The sequence below is a fragment of the Syngnathoides biaculeatus genome, chromosome 2 (genome assembly GCF_019802595.1).
Source record: "Syngnathoides biaculeatus isolate LvHL_M chromosome 2, ASM1980259v1, whole genome shotgun sequence".
NCBI lineage: Eukaryota > Metazoa > Chordata > Actinopteri > Syngnathiformes > Syngnathidae > Syngnathoides > Syngnathoides biaculeatus.
In genome coordinates this window covers 9,727,378-9,744,608 of record NC_084641.1, presented here as the reverse complement: position 1 = coordinate 9,744,608, position 17,231 = coordinate 9,727,378, and the positions used below count along the sequence as shown (strand labels likewise).

Here is a 17,231-nt window from a genome sequence, read left to right as displayed (position 1 = left end):
TTTATTATAAATGATAGATCTTTGTTCATGTAAATGTTTTCCCAGCCCATGACAATTATCCTGTGTAATCCACTTTATGGGATATTTACAGTATATTTGATAGCGTGACATGAGATTTTTTTTTCTAATGTAAAATATGTGCCATAGCGCTCTAGACCTTAGGCCAATGTGGATGTCAAGACTAACTTCATCTTGTCATACTTCATATTTTAACATGTGCTTTACTTTACAGTAAGAGCTTGTGAGAGTACATTTCCCATTGATGATGATGTCCTATGTACAAGAGTCGGTCTGAGTGGTTTCAGGTCTGACAGCAGATCTATTTTTAAGTGACAGCTGAGTCACAGGCCTGATAGCGGCGTTGTGTGAGGATCATTCTACCAAATACACAACGCAAAAGTAAAACACAAACAAGCATTACAATCCGTTGTGTACTAGTGTGGAACAAAAACCTGAGTGTTAGTCTTACCTTGGCAGCCAGTAACCGTGTCCATCTGAGGTGGTCCACTTTGTGAAGCCGGCAGTGGTCACACTAAAGTTAGAGTGCCCCTCCACCCCCTGTGACACCCCTACCGCCCAGCCAAGCAGGGGGCCCAGACACCTGACACCCACTCCCTGAGACCTTCTCCAGACCGTCTTTTCTCACTTCTTTTGCTGTTGTTTTTCTTTCCTACCACTATTTTTTATTTCTTTGTTCTGTCCTTGGCTCATTTTAGTTATATAACCATTGTTTTCCATTTCCTTTTTTCTGTTTTCCAACCCACTTATCCTCACAAGGGTCACAGTTTGCTCAAATTTTCCCATAAAGTCCATTGATAGTATTTGAATCCCCTTTTTCTTCCACCATTTCTGATTTTCAAATTTGGAATCTCTTTTACCCTTTTCTCTGTTAAACAATCGAGCTTTCAGAGTGCCATTTGGAGAACTGACCCTTTTAAGATACTTGGAACATCAAATTAATTTCCACAAAAAGGTTACACAGAAGCTCACCAAGATTCCTAATTCAGTCTGCTCTTATCTGGCTTCTTGAGGCAAAGTTTCTAATCTGTCAAAAGAACAACATGGTCTTTGTCAGTCAGCTGACAACATTGTCTGCTATTTATAACGCAAACGCTTGAGGTGAACAGTATTGTAGTTAATCACTTCTGCTCAATGACGTTGGCACATCTTTATTTTCCATTTACAATAAGGCCCTTGAAGAGACTTTGTGAAGAAATGTTTAAATACTGAAGAATGGCTGAAAACCTCCTGAGAAGTAAGCCCACAGACAGACAATGGCAACATCAACTGGACAACCATAGAAGGAGAGAGGCGGAACTGTCAGAGGAATGTATAGGCAGTAGAAAGCAGGTGTGTCAGAGAGATTCCAGGACTGGTGTCATGAAAATTAAATTTCAAATCTGTTTACAAATCCAAACTCTGAGGCTACTCTTGGGAAGAAATCTTCCTAGAGTTGAATGGACTTTCACAGCCTTCACCGCCTTGCCTTCATTGACTCCTAGAAGGATTGTCGGAGGATCCCATGTAGGTCTGTCCTCACAGCCATCTTGACATCATCTTTAATAGGTTGAGTTCGTGACACTATTCCTGGAACTGGTCTGACACACCTTGATTCTCTGAAATGCGATGTGGTGAAATCACCAACCATTACAGATAAGATAATATCAACAGCTTCCTACCCCTCTTCACAAACATGTTTTTGAAATAGAATTCATTATATAAGAGTAAAATAAAGCACAACCTTGTCATTCAGCATTTCAGACATTCTAAATAATCCGTGACAGCTTATAAAGAAACCAAAGACTTGTGTAGCTGAACCACTTTTTTACTAGATTTGGAAGCTTCCCAATTAGATATTACTATCCAGGTTGATCCAAAAATAGATGACGAAGAAGGCTCCATGCATCACACAAGTGCTGGACTCCATTTACCCACCATTTTGACATTTTGAGCTTAAAATGAATGCTATATGATTCTTCTTAGAATCAGGCAAACTCCACAAGTTGCATGGTTTACAAAAACATTTAAGATTGTCTTTTTTTTTTTTTTTTAAATCCACTGATGTGGAGTTTTTGATGGCACAAGAGTATAATAAAGACAACATGTTCCTTTACTCCACCAAATCCAGTTGTGTTTGCGTTGTGGTTCATCTTGCAGTCCACTCAGCTTTCTTTGGCTCTAGCAGCATCTTTTTTTCTGGCTTGGTACTCAGCCAGCTTCACATCTTCTTCCTCCTTTACACTAGGTTGTAAATCAAAGTTGGGGAGTTCCGGGAGCTCGCAATACGCAGGCGGCAGGCATGGCACCAATTGCAACCCGTCCCTGTCATTGATGAGCTTAACACAGCTGTAGAGATCCTGCGGGGGGCAGGTCGTGGAGAGGGCGGGTGGGGATGTACCTGGCTGTTCCATAATGCTGTAGCTGTTCTCTGGCACGCTAACAATCTCAGCCCATGGGGATTGTGAGAAGGCTTGAGGAGGAGACAAGCAGTATGGGCTTTGTGTGTATGCTGTCGGTTGCTGGCTCCACAGCTGATCGTGAGGTCTGGTGGCCGTCATGCCGTGTGGGGGGGTGACGGCATCCATCACCTGGTTGAGCGACTCGGTGGGAATGGTGCACTCTTTGGGCGTGCTGAGATAGATCTTGTCAGGACTCACCTGCTCCCAAACCTCGGTGTCCATTAAGCTGGGAGGCAAGTAGCCATGGAAATTAGTCAGGTGGCGGTTGATTTCATCCAAATTCCCCTTCTGAGGACAGAGTGTGGTGGTCAGAAAGTAGTAATGGTGGAGAGTATGTAAGTACAAAAACATTACTAGACCTTAGTAAATTACTTTTACTCCCTTCATTTGAAACACACTGTACTTTATACTCCTTACAATAGGCTGCATGACTTCAGATTTCTTTTAAATATCAACATTGTCTGCTTTTATAATCACATTATTATGAATAGGCACGTTTGAAAATTGCCCTCATGCACGTGAGGGGGACATGCTTCGATTAAACTTCAGGGGTTTAGGGATTAGTTTAGTGAGAATACATTCAAATCTTGGTAGCAGTTTTAACACTCCAGACTCCCTGTTAAGTGACCATAATGAATCATTAGTTCCACTTTAAAATACACAAAATGTACTTTAGTGTGAGCACTTTTGCCACCGTTGGTGAGCAGAACACGGGACACATTTAGAGAGAATGGAACCTGTATTACCTTCAAAAGCAGCGGGTCAATGCCGATGATGCGCGGTTTCGGAATAGGTGGCAAGAAGAAGTCTTTCATTCTGAATGGTAAAACATCAGGATACGAGATTCAAGGGAAAGGTACCTGCAGTTTTTCTCTTGCATGAGTAAAAGGAACATGAATTCCCACCTCACGCACTGTGGAATAACACGTACAGCGATGGCCAGCAGCACCAAGATGCTGATGCTCGTCACCAGAATCAGCACCAGCAGTTTATCTGCTACAGGGAAAAGGATGTAGCGGTCAGGGCCTGTAAGGGCTAAACATTGCCAGAAGCACTGACCTACGTTTGCAACGTAAACTGTAATATTTGCTTCATGAAGTTATGTTACGTTGGTGACTGTGGCACAGTTGCATGCTGTTATATTGCCATTTTACATGGTATTCTAATTGTGAAGTGACAGTGTTGGTGCTAAGAGGCGGGTTAAGTCGGATGTACGAAATGCAAATAGTGTATGTCCATCCTCGACTGCCCCAGCACGCATACACAAGCTCGCTCAGTGTACCTGCTGGAGCCCGGGCGGGAATGCTCATCAGCAATGGCTGACTCCATTCGCTCCACCGGCCGTGATTCTGCGAACGGGAGCGTACACGAAGCACATAGTCGTTGATGGGAAGGCCGAGCAGCTTGACTTGAGGCTCTCGCAGCAACTGCTTGACCTGCAGGTAGCGGGACCAAATGAATCAAAAGAAATAGGAATCCCAGGGAGCACTTTTCTGTGTGCTTATATCCTCTTTTGTATTACATCTCTCTTTTACCTTCCACTTGTCAGGTTCGCTAACTCGTCTGTATTGCAACTCGTAGACCAGTGTGATCCAGCCGTACTGGAGGTCTGAAGGCCTCGGGTACGACCAGGTGAACAGAACGTCATGCCCCATCTCATCCCCTCCGGTATCCATCAATTTGTACGTTAGATTGACCGGCGCATAGGTTTGAACTGTAAGAGTGGCAGTGAAGCAAACATGATGTCTTTTGCATTGGACTCTAATCATATGAGGCACCTGAGGTAAATGAATGCCTCTGTTGTCAAGCGCTAGCCATGATCAATGACAGGCGAGCACACCGAAACAAGGGAGAGTAAGGCGGGGAATCCCGCCTCCAACTTAAACTCCTCTATCATACCTACCGCACACCTCTCTCCTGTTCTGCTGCCGTCAGACATGTACTTCACTACTCTAACATACCTTTTTTCCCCACATCAGACTTCCACGCGTAGTTTCACGGTTCCTTTCGGAATACTCTGTCAAAGGCTTTCTCAAGATCCAAGATGACACAACGTAGCTCCTTCTGACCTTCTTCGTACTTTTCCCACCAGCATCCTCGGGAGAAATAATGCATCTGTGGTACTCTTTCTAGGCACGAAACCGTACTGTTGCTCGCAGATAATTCTGTCCCGAGTCTGCTGAAATTCTGTTGAACAAGCTGGTGAAAAACTCCACAACCACCTCTCCTAGATGCTTCCACACCTCCACAGGAATGACAGGAAAAACTGTCTTTCCATATGTCATCCTCTTTAGTGCCTTTCTAACTTCCCCCTTACTAATCATTGTCACTTCCTGGTCCTTCACACTTGCCCTCTTCTACTCTTCCTTCTCTCTGATTTTCCTCATTCATTAACTCCTCAAATGTGTTCTTTTTATCTATCCAGCAGATTCTTGGCCTCAGTCCGCACATTTCCATCTCCATCCTTAATCACCTTACCTGCCACACCTCCTTCGTATCTCTATCACTCGCTCGGGCCAGCCTGTAAAGATCCTTTTCTCCTTCTTTAGTGTCCAACCTGGCATACATGTCATCACAAGCCTTTTGTTTGGCCTTTGCATCCTCTACCTTCACCATATGTCGCAACTGAAAGTATTCCTGTCTCTTTTGCTCGGTCCTCTCAGCGTCCCACTTCTTCTTAGATAACCTCTTTCCTTACAAGATTTCCTGTATCCAAGTCTCCTTCTCTTTTTCCTTACAATCTGCACCAATCATGACTGTCTGGGATGCTCAGAACTACTTCCCCTACTCCATTTCTCTTCCCAGCAACAGCATTGTACAATAATTCAAACCCTGCCCCTAAAATCTAGCCGTACTGCATTTCCACCTGCTCTCCTGGATGTACAATATATCTACCTTTCTCCTAATCCTCATGATTTGGAATTCTTTGGATGAATGCTCTTATTTGTTTGGCAAATTTTAAACCGAATGCCCTTTATCTGTGCTTAGGACTGGCCTACAGTTTGTGCTGGCTTGTTTACATCATGGGCCTTCATTTAACATGTAAACAGTTTATTGTGCTGTGAAGAGAAATAGAGTGTTACCTTGAGACGCAAGTGGCACAACTTCCACAAATGACTAATGACTAAAGTTTTGCTGCTGCAGCTTTCTGAGTCATTTACAATATTTGTGAAACTTCTCGATTGTGTCTGCACGACCGTTTCACTCGCTACTGTGGTCAAGTCGCACACGCCAAAGAGAGCTGCACTGAATTCATCCTGATGTGCTATTTAGTTCTTCACATCCTGTTTGATTATGTCATTACTATACAAGATTATAGTGATATTTTCTTGTCATTCCAAGTATTTTATTTGGGGGAGGTGGGGGCGGAAATACTGTAATGGATTAACGACATTTCCATTTATTTCAGTGGGGAAAGATGATATAAGATCTGAGTGCTCTGAGTTACAAACAAGGTCACAGAACTAATTATACTTGTATCTCAAGGCACCACTCTACAGGCAACTTTTTCAACTTTTATTTTTTGCCACGTCCTTACCGTTGTCGACCACATCAAGGCAGTGTTCCGGTGAAGTGAAATTTTGGCGAGCCGTTACAGCTGTGACGTTCATGCAGTAGATGTTCCATACGATTGTGTGGATCTTGTCAAAATGGCAGCTGTTGGCGCCAGCACTGAGGTAGTCTGGACACTCAAGCTTGGGTCCCTTTCTGCAATGTAACAAATAATTCATCAGAGCAATCACTTCAATCCACTCATTTCATGACAGCCCTTTAATTCCAGCACACAGCCCTGCGGGCAGTCATCAAATGTGTGTGGCATTTATCCATTTACAAAGATAATAAACAATTTTGTACTCGATGGAATAAGTGAGCACGTATGTGACGTCCTCCCCCTCCGTCAGGTTGGTGAGCGGATGCCACCAGCAGGAGAAGACCTCCATGTTGGGCGAGCGACAGTAGTAGATGAGCGGCCTGGTCGTCACGGCAACCTCACCTGCAAGCGGGGAGTCCTCAGGTTAGATAAGTGCGAGTGTGTACGTATGAATGCACCCGTTAACATTCATTAACATTTGGATTCTTGCAGCCGTTCAAACGTACACTTGACCGAGGTTAACCATCGAATATTTAGATCCGACGTTGCAGTTGTTGAATAACCCACAGACACTCACACGGCTGTCACATGTCATCAAACACGCATGCATTGTTGACAGATGGGCCATGAAGGAAAATTGATCGCCATCTGCAGGACATCGGAACACGGCGACCGATACAAACAAATAACCGTCAGAGGGTCGAGCAGGCGGAATTGAGACTTTCCGTTCGAGGAAAGAGTATCAACTGGCCTCTTTTCCATCTCATAAAAACATCTGCATGTTGCGGAGAAGAGTAAACTGTGCTGAAGAAGTCTATAGAAGTTTGTGTTTAATAGCTTGGTGAGGGAAGCACATCGCGTGTAAGAAGTCATCATTAGAAAGACAAAGGCCGTATTGGAATAAATCATCAGGGATTCCGAGAATTCTACTTATCCAGAGTTCTGCAGTATTTGTTGCATTAATTTAGATTTGTGATTCACAAAGTGTGGTACTGGTAGATGAAAGAATGACTGCCTCACGACAAGAGTGTCATCATTTCATTGGCTTTTTTCACAGTTTTTTCTTGCTTTTTGATTATTAGATCAAAGACAAAGTAAAAAAAAAGATTCTACAACAATCAGATGGTTAAAGAACAAAGACAGGCAGAAATGTGATTCAGCAGTTACAAAATAAAAAAAGTAGTCCATTGATCCAGGTGGAGCCCAGAATAAAGTGTGACACAACACACATGGAATGTTTAAAATAATGCTCTCGTCTTATGTGTTCCGGCTGCGTCCGCACGTTTACCGAAACTATCAAATTGTTCAATGAGTGTTTTGTCGTTTCTGTTTTGTTAAATAAGGTGCCATGGTTCTGTCTTGGTGATTTAAGGAAGAACACAATTCAGCCAATTTCCCAGATGAGCCGGAACATTCTCCTGCAAAAGGCGGGGGTCCTTAGATTAGAACACTCCCATGATGTAAGGATAAGTGTACCATTCTCCACATTTCCCGCACAAATCATCCATTCTTAAAAGTCACAATTGGGTAAAATGATAATGGATTACTTTGTAGAAAATCAATTTGCCTCTGGCTTCTATGCAGTTTTCAGTATAAGAGAGAATCTCCTTCCACGTCTTCGTTTTTTCCATCCAGTCTACAAAATAAATCCTTCTCCCAGATTAATTCAAGATTACAACATCCTTTTTTTTTATTTGTCCAGGGATGCATCTCAAACCACTTTAATGGCCTCAATAGGTATAACAAGTACAATGTACTTCTGTCATGGCTGAATGGGGCAAAGTAGTTATTAAAGTGGCCAATTTGTAAATAATTCAAAAAAGTGGCTCTGACCTTCCAGATGGAATATTTTTCTTTCACTCTGACAAAAAGAAAGAAATCCCTAAATCCCTAACCTAATAAAATCTCTTTGCCATTGAATCCAGGCAACCGTTTGTCCTTCTTCTTATCTTCACTTTTGGATGATGCCTTATGGGTGCATATTTTTTAGTGTACTGAGATGTTTTACATTTTTTTTTTTTTTTTTAACATCACTTCTGCAAAATCACTTTCAAATCTTCTAAAACCCGGTTGGTCGCGCTACTTCTCTCGTCTTTTTGTGTGTGGGTGTGTATGTGTAAGAGCTTCAGTGTGTTCAAAAGGAGACGTGATCACCTCCTCAATGACGACCCATTCTTGTCTGACATCTGTTTTGCCTCAGTGTTCTGTCAATTTCAACATTTCAAAGGAAATACTGTTATAATTTATGTTCGGTAATGATAAGGCCTCCTCTCTTGCTATACTGGTGTAATTTACCCAAACAAATTCCAAGTTTACTCACACTCAACAATTCTTTCTTTTATTTTCTGAGATTACTTTGTCATATTTTAGTAAAAATTGTTTTGGGATACATATAGGTATCATCCAAGTTAAGTTATTTTTATCTAAATTTTGTGTGCAAATAGATGTTATTTAACGTTTTTTTTAAATATATTTTCCTATATTTAGGTGCAGTGATGTGTTAGTGTTCAGACTGCGCATGTTATCACAGTGGCTTATAATATAATTAAATAAAAAATTAATGAATTAAACCAGCGGCACAGTGGATCAGCTGTAAAGTGTTGGCCTCACAGTTCTGAGAACCCGGGTTCAATCCCAGCCTTCTCTGTATGGAGTTTGCATGTTCTCCCCGTGCCTGCGTGGGTTTTCTCCAGGCACTCAGTTTTCCTACCGCATCCCACAAAGATGGAACATTTATTGGACATTCTAAATTGCCCCTAGACGTGATTGTGAATGCAGCTGTTTGTCTCGATGTGCCCTGCGATTGGCTGGCAACCAGTTTAGGGTGTGCCCTGCCTCCTGCCCGTTGACAGCTGGGATAGGCTCCAGCACTCCCTGTAACCCTTGTGAGGATAAGCGGCTAAGAAAATTGATTAATTTAGATTTTTTGTCCCTCATGTTGTTCAATGAAAATTGGTTTATCTTTATTCATTTATCCAAATGATTGATCATAAATTAATATTTGAACAAATAATCAGCATTACATATTGTGTACATTTAGAGAATTGTGTTATTTTTTTATAGGTAAGCCTTTATTGTTGTAGTTTTGTCATAGGGTAAATTCAATGATTATAGTGAGCAGAATTTAATACACTTAAACACATATGCAGAGAATACAAAACTACTTTCAAACTTTAAAGAACCTGAAAAGTGAAACAAACCAAAGATTTGTTTGTAAATACATTATAATTTTTTTAAACTATCATGATAGAACTGAGAATTGTCATACTGAATTATGAAGCCAAAACATTGAACATTTGTAATTTTTTTCCCCTATGGATGGATTTTTTCATGGATGTGTCAGCATAAGAAAGTTCCTACGCAAAAGTATCATACATTTTTCAGTGGAGCGATGTTTGCCACACTCAACGTAAACCAGCCAGAGCGCCAGAAAGCAGAGAAAAATTACTCGATACTTCACAATTTTAAAGATTCATTTCATACAGTGAATAAAACATATATTTGAACACCCTGCTATATTGCAAGTTCTCCCACTTAGAAATCATGGAGGGATCTGAAATTTTCATCATAGGTGTATGTCCACTGTGAGAGACATAATCTAAAAAGAAAAATCCAGAAATCTCAATGTATGATTTTTTTTTAAACGATTTATCTGTGTGATACTGCTGTGAATAAGTATTTGAACACCTGTCTATCAGCTAGAATTCTGACCCTCAAAGACCTGTTAGTCCACCTTTAAAAGTCCACCTCCACTCCATGTATTATCCTGAATCAGCAGGGTGTTCAAATACTCATTTTCTTCACCGTATATTTGAAATGTATTTTTAATCATTCAAACATGGCTGGATAGTTAACACAATTCTCTGTGGGCACATTTGTCACTTTACAGTAATTTTAACTTGCGTGGGACATGGTAGATCCAACGGACGACTAAATGGAAGCATCCACCCTCCAGAACTATCAGGGCACCACCTATCTGTTGTTTTCTTGCTCTGTGAGTAAGGAAGTAGCCTCCTAACTTACTGTACAAAGAGACAGATGCAATCGTCCGGCATCCCCACAACACACACTTTCTCCCGTTCCGCGACTCACCTGCTGCTTGTCTGGCCCCGGATTGTCTGTCCAGTTGCCGGATTGTGTTGCAGCCCACTGAAGCGAAAAGCAGGCAGAGCAGCAGCTCCTGCATCCTGCTATGTTTTTACAATCTGTCAACACAAACAACCACACGGACTGCTCAGAACTCTGGAAAAAGTTGGCCAATGGCAATGGGAGCGTCCTCCAGTCATGAGACACATCACAAGAATGAACATCCCCGTGTTCAACCCATGGCCCCCACTCCTCCCCCTCTCCTTTTCGTTTCACTGTAACAGACCCAAGGAAAGCAACACTCTTCCAGATAATTTAAATAATCCATCCAACCATCCATCTTCTTTGCAGCTTATCCTCACCAGAGTTGCGGGGAGTGCTGGAACCTATCCCAGCTGTCAACGGCCAGGAGGCAGGGTTTACCCTGAACTGATTGCCAATCAATCGCAGGGCACAGAGACAAATCGCCGCACTCACAATACCGCCTAGGAGCAATTTAGAGGGCATGTTTCTGGGATGTGGGAGGAAACCCACGCAGGCACGGGGAGAACATGCAAACTAAACACAGGTGGGGCCGGGATTGAACTTGGATCCTCTGAACTGTGAGGCCAACGCTTTCCAGCTGATCCACTGTGCCGAGCTGTTAAAAAAAAAAGTGCAACTGAAAATGGTAAAGTCATGTTGGTGATTTGTTTCTGAATAGAGTCCATTAAATATATTTGAAAATGTGTAAAGACAATTTTGTGGGCCATGAGTCGACCCTCCACGATATAGAAATATTGATGACCGTCTTTTAATCGGTGGGTCGGGTATCTGTCACAATTGCGAGTTAATGAGTACTAGTAACTTGACCCGTTTCTAGCACTATAGCATGCACTTAGCCTTCAGGCTGTGTTTACAACCAGAAAAAAACCCATCAAGTGTTATGCTACGTGGGGGGCGAACTGGTTGGCTACACTGCCAATTGTTCATCCACTAGCGGCTAGCGTTGCATCTGTCCAATACTGCACGGCCTCGCTCCTTGCAGCCAAGTCCATCCACATACGCGCCATTCTCAAGTCACACATTATTCAGCCTGCAGCTGACTACAGACACTTGAGCTCATACTATACAAACAAAGATATTTGACTGATAAGTGACGGTCGAGCAGCACATCCAGCAAACATGCCCACACTATCCCTCTTCTTGGCGGTGGGCTCTATTTTTCATAATTTTAGGAGCCTTATTTGATATGCCATTTTTAATGCAATCACATTTGCCAGCCTTGCTAAAAATATACTTTTCTATAATGTGCCAAATTTATATTTAATGTTTTTTTTTTTTTGCTTTCAAGGGTCTTTAAAAGATAATACTCTTGTAGGAAGGGGAAGACAGCAAAAGCATCATACACTGTGGTTGTTCAAACAATACTGCTCTTCTTCATTTGTGAGTCACGTTCTGTTATCTTTTGTAAACATGGACTGGGCTTTATGTGATCTACTTTATGCTTTTCCCCAGGAAGATGGCTTTTTCTTTTGTTAAATTAAACAATAAATACTCCCCCAGTAACAAACTTACTCCATCAGTCATTGAATAGTTTTAAAGGACATCGAGTGTGAGACACACCATTTCAATATCAGCGGCTCGGGGTCTGGTTCATCCCTTATGGTGAATTGAAGTCCTTTTTTCCCCTTGCTTAAAAGCTTCGTACTTGAATCAGGTTTGGCAGGGTCCACTTCATGGCTCTGGGACAGTCACCAGGCTTCCGCTGGTCAATTGGCCAGCAGAATCTTCATGCAACAAAAAAGTTGTATACAGCCATGGCAGCCTGTATGTTAGCAGGGTGTCAAATCATGTCATCCTATCGTAAACATGTATAGTCAGTCAGATGTCGCTGGAGGTTCATCTAAAAGACGCAGAATACTTTCTTGATGTCTTCTAGGAGTGGCACTGGAACCTATCCCGGCTGATTTAGGGCGAAAGGCAGACAACACCCTGTGGGCAATTATTTTTTCAGTATAGGATAATTTAAAAAAAAAAAAAAAGAGGCAGGGTGAATCACTTTCAATATTTGATGACTAATACACCAAAGTTTTGCATAACTACAAAATGGAGGCTTGTCCCCTGTGGAGTGATTGTACATCCAGCCAGTCAGAGAAAATTGTCACTGGGAGAGCCAAGCATGGCTAGCACAACAACCACAGCAAAAAGGAGAAACCTGTTAATGAACACGCTGGGTGGGCATTTGCAGAACTTGCAAATAATCATGGTCCACTTCATCCATTGACTGAGCCACTTATCCTCACATATGCAGCACACATAATTGCCGCCTGAAAACCTGTTCAAAATCATGCTCAAGCTTTGTTTTGTTTCCTTTCCCGGGTTCTCCCTCACTGACCAAAGCGTTGTATTTAGACATGGAAAACAATTTCAATCAATCAAGGTGCCTTCTTCCTCATGCCATAAACACATGATGAAAAACTTGTCGATGTCATGCTCCAAACTTCTGGCCAAACCCTACATTGGCATACATTATTGATGCCACCAATAAATTGACATTGGTCAACATTAGGGTGGTGTCTCGAGCAAGGGACATGGGGCTAGGGCCCAAATGTAGACTCCAAGGCGAGGACATGGTTTAAGAGGAGGGTTAATATCAGGCTGAGGTCATTACAAGTGTGGGTCCCATCCAAAAACACTTGGCAAAAGGCAAGGTTCCCATAACATGAATCAATGTCAGAAAACATCAAGGCAAAAAAAAACATTGAACCTGGGGAAAAAAACAAGACAAGACTATGGGGCGCAAGATTGCTGGAACGTGGCAACGAGGCTGAAATGCACGACATAATTAGGATCAACGAGGAACAGGTCAGGAGGTTGCTGACAGGGGACAGCCGTGCTCGAGGCAGTGACATGAGCACGACCCTGACAGGTGGTCCTGATTTTTGAATGTACATGTACACTTTGCATATGAGTCAAGATTTCATCCATATTATGTGATACATTCTGGACCATTAACATATATCATAAAACAACGTGTGCTCATGGCAGAAGCGGACTTGTTGGGTCATGCAGTCAATGTGCCAATGTTGATGTTCGTTTTTATTGATATCCTAACATGTTTAGGGGGGCAGAGTTGAACTTTTTTCTACCCCGTATAAGGACCACCCTCGGTAAAAATTAGAATAACTGATTTGTTCACTTTTTTCTTCTCCCTCCACTCACACTTACTCAGCTGGAGGATGACAAACTGCATTTTTTTTTCTCTCGGGCGTGAGAGTAGTTCGGTGAGGCCATGTAGAACGACTTCAGGACGCCTTCGAGGAAATTCTGGTTCACCGTCCAGCATCTCGGGAGGGGGAAGCAGTGCACCGTCAACACTGTGTATGGTGGGGACGGGGCGCTGCTGACCTCAACTTGGGATGTTTTGTGTCGGTGGGGAGAATACTTCGAAGATCTCCTCAATTCCACCAACATGCCTTTCCACGAGGAAGCTGAGTCTGGGTGCTCTGGGGTTGAGGTCACCGAGGTGGTTAAAAAGCTCCTTGGTGGCAGGGCCCCGGGGGTGGATGAGATTCTCCCGGAGTTCCTTAAAGGCTCTGAATGTTGTGGGGCTTTCCTGGTTGACACGCCTCTGCAGTGGAGTGGCTCATCTAGGACGCGGAGGTGGATTGGACAGGAAGGCGGTTTGGCCGCGGCGTTGCCCTTGCTCGCGGGCGGCGTTGTTTTTTTATCACCGTCGCGCGTAGGTGGATCAGGCGGGGAGGTGGTTTGCCCGCATGCGGTTTGACCGTGATCCGCATTTCATCTAAATATGGCTGGAAACGATAGGGTAACATTGCCCCGGTCACTTCTCAGTTGTGAGATGTTCTCTTCTTCGAAAAGAGCTTCCGTGACAGAAGGGTTGTGTTCGTCTCCCAGAGTAGGTGGCAATGTCCCAGTGTGACATCATGGACAGAAGATGCAGCCATTATGGTGACCACTTGAAAGTCGAATGAGACTTCCGCAACTTTGCGCATGGATGACGCGCTCTCCGCTCATATTTATTTTTTGGTATAGACATTGAAGTGAATAATGTTATCTGCATTTTTCATTACAATCTCTATTTTAGAATATTTGTAGGAATGACACTTGGTCTTTAAGGTGTTTAGAGGGTCAATCTGCACATTCAGTATTGGCTTGTTACTAATTAACAAGTTATGCAAGTGATGGTAGTGGTACTGTAAAGCATCACAGCCCATAAACTGACCTGCTGGGGTCAAAGTATCCACACATTTGTTGTGGATCACCTTTATCTTACCAGTATTCAATCTGCTCCTTAAAGGAGGTAAACACCCATTCCACCCTTTGTGATGATGTGACACTGAGGCTATGAGTAGGCCCTGCAACCCGAGGCTCACATCCCCACTCAAGCGCATGTCATCGTTGTGTCTCTGCGCAGGACCCTAAACCCACTTTCCCTGCGAATGAATGTAGTTGGATGTTTGGTCGTGGTTGTAAGCGCCATATGTGCAGAATGACAGTCGTGGTTCTGTTAGATTTCTCCAGGGCAACCGTAGCTACACAAGAAGCTTACCACCACCAGGGTGTGACTGTGGACTCATGCATGAAATTGTAAAGCGTCTTTGAGTGTCTATAAAAGCGCTAAGGAAGTGTAGCGCGTTATTATTACTCTTCTGTGTCCCCAACCATCCAAATCAGAATTTCCATGCTCAATTTGCTCGAAAACTGATGCTCCCACGGCATTGCATTTGGAAATGCTTTGAGTGTTGGCGACGTGCGGTTCTTTCCGCTAACAATTTGTCACGCACTCTCCCACTCTCTCTAACACTTAAAAGTTCATCGTGCCTGTTTAAAAAAGCCCAGCGGCAGCCCCAAATTAAAGAGTCAAACATCCTGCCTGAGACAGGAAAATGCCGACACCAAACAAGCTAATGGTCATCAAAAGATTCCAAATGAGACGAGCAATAGACTGCCTGGACTTGGTATGGGACAGGAAATTCTAGCACATCAATCCTTGAATGTGGTCTTTAATCTATCGCGAATGGATTCCTGTCAAAGAGCACTAATATGGTATGGAGACAAAAAGTCTTCGGAGCAATGGGCCTGTGGCTCACTAACTAAATTTGAGTTGGACATCACAAGATTTCTTTATTTAAACTGTCAAACAGTATGCATGTGTGTGTGTGTGTGTGTGTCTGTGTGTCTGTGCCCGCCTCAACTTGGAATCATAATCATGTGGGTGTTTTTCCTGTGAATGAAATGCAAAGCAGCCTCTCATAGACTAGTTTAATTAGGAATCAGGAGTTGCAAACTTATATAAGGATCCTGAGAAAGGACGGAATTTTGGGAAGTTTTCGTATTAATCCCCAAAAGTGCTGCTAAATGATGTTTAGCTTTCAGAATCCACCACTTGCTTCCTGCAAACAGCTTAATCTGAATCGGACCACGATGGCGATAACATGACAAAGGCGCGTCATTGTTTCTTCCAGGCCGAAACTGAAGTGAAACATGTTGATTTAATGGGTGCGTCGAATTGACAACGGAGCTTCTGTCTTTAATAAACAGCTTTCATAAGCCAAGTGTCCCAAATATGAGTTAAAATTGTCCTTAGAGACACAATGTCTCACTGTGTGATTGAGATTGAACCTTCGCAGGGGGCATTAAGGTTAAAAAACAAAAACAAAAAAAAACCCTTTGGCACACACATTAAATTTGTGATGAGAGACCTCGCAATAATCGTGTGTGGAAAAGCATCAAGTGGCTCATGCCCTTCAATATTCAAAAAACATTGAACAGCAAAGTTGGATGCAATAATTGCATTGCCTTTGCAACCTCCACAGCAGGGACGCAAGGAATCAAGGAGAAGACTCCAAGAAGACGCCAAAAAGCGTTAACAACATGTGACAAATGGGAGAAAGAAGCCCCTCTGCACCAATCCCAGTAAACTGGGGGCCATTGAGAGGGCACCAAGAACCCGTGAGAGGAAAATTTGCAGAGAAAACACATCATCACTGCTAAAAAAAAAAAATCATTTTGAAGACCAAAAGCACATCATGAGGTATTATTGTTTATTATTTGGTCAAATGAACGGATGTGAGCCCTTGAGATAAAGCGCACTTTAGGCAAAACGAGTCAGTAATTGGACGATGGCAGCGACAGTTACAAATGATCACCAGTCTAATAGAAGCACACACACCCACAAAATATTCCAGTTACATCATTTAGGGGCTGAAACACACTGATTTATTGTTATTGAGTCAATGAGGATATTTGCGGCGGCTGAAACAGAAAAACAAATCCTACGTCTTTTCAACAACCTTTTGTTTTGATAGTCAGGTTGACTTTCTCAACTAGAGATGAAGTTGAATGAAGCAAATCGTGTGGACCCACCTTCTCGTAGAACTATTGGGGACTCGCCTGTTGGCTCTGTGCAGGTACAAATTCCTCCAGTCGCTCCCCCCGTGCACACAGTAGCAAAAGCGGCCGCTCGGCTCAACTCAGCCCCCACAGGGGCGGGGCGCGCGCGCGAGCGGGTGCACGTCCACTGAGCTGCGCACGGCGGCCGCGTCTGGGCGTGCCAGGCTTGACATGGCTCCAGGTTTTGTGTTGAGTTTGCGTTTTTACCACCATGCGGGCTCCATCCCAGAGTTCTTAAAAAAACGTGTAGATTCATGGAATAATCCAAATTGCTTATAGTCTTTGAATTAGAGTGTGAATGCTTGTTTGTCAACGATAGGCGCGTGTGCGTGAGTAGTGTGGGGTGTGTTTGTGTGTGTGCTCTTACGTTCCCTAAAATAATAATGATAATATTGATAATAATATAAAAATATAAATATTGCTTCCGTGGGGGAATGATTGGACTATTACCACCCAGGAGTGTGCATGGGTGACTCCAAGGTGACACAGTCCATACATCCATTGTAAAAACTGAACACATCCTTGCTCACGTGCTGGGTTTTGGAGTTATAAAGACGTTGGCCTTACAGGTCTGAGGTTCCGGGTTCAATCCCGACCCGGTTGTGTGGAGTTTGCATGTTCTCCACGTGCCTGCGTGGGTTTCCAGGCACTCTGGTTTTCTCCCACGTCCCAAGAAAATGCAACCTTAATTAGAC

The 17,231-nt window shown here is 43.1% G+C and overlaps 1 protein-coding gene across 4 annotated transcripts; it reads right to left on the bottom strand.

Annotated features, from left to right (window-relative positions):
• Positions 1-1,174: 1,174 nt before the first annotated feature.
• On the bottom strand, positions 1,175-16,642 carry LOC133507260 (prolactin receptor-like). 4 transcript variants are annotated; one of them, XM_061832152.1, is made up of 10 exons: positions 16,510-16,642; positions 10,144-10,256; positions 6,315-6,453; positions 5,998-6,167; positions 3,995-4,173; positions 3,742-3,895; positions 3,365-3,455; positions 3,206-3,275; positions 2,658-2,747; positions 1,178-2,588 (listed from the first exon to the last, which is right to left on the bottom strand). In XM_061832152.1, the coding sequence occupies exons 2-10, from the start codon at positions 10,235-10,237 to the stop codon at positions 2,163-2,165; spliced, it is 1,413 nt and encodes a 470-aa protein (XP_061688136.1). In that variant the 5' UTR covers positions 10,238-10,256; positions 16,510-16,642; the 3' UTR covers positions 1,178-2,162. The 4 variants fall into 4 exon arrangements, with proteins under 4 accessions (XP_061688125.1, XP_061688115.1, XP_061688107.1 ...); XM_061832141.1 differs by having other exon boundaries at positions 1,175-2,747; positions 3,365-3,452; XM_061832131.1 differs by lacking the exon at positions 16,510-16,642 and adding an exon at positions 11,743-12,936 and having other exon boundaries at positions 1,176-2,747.
• Between the last annotated feature and the right edge of the window lie 589 nt (positions 16,643-17,231).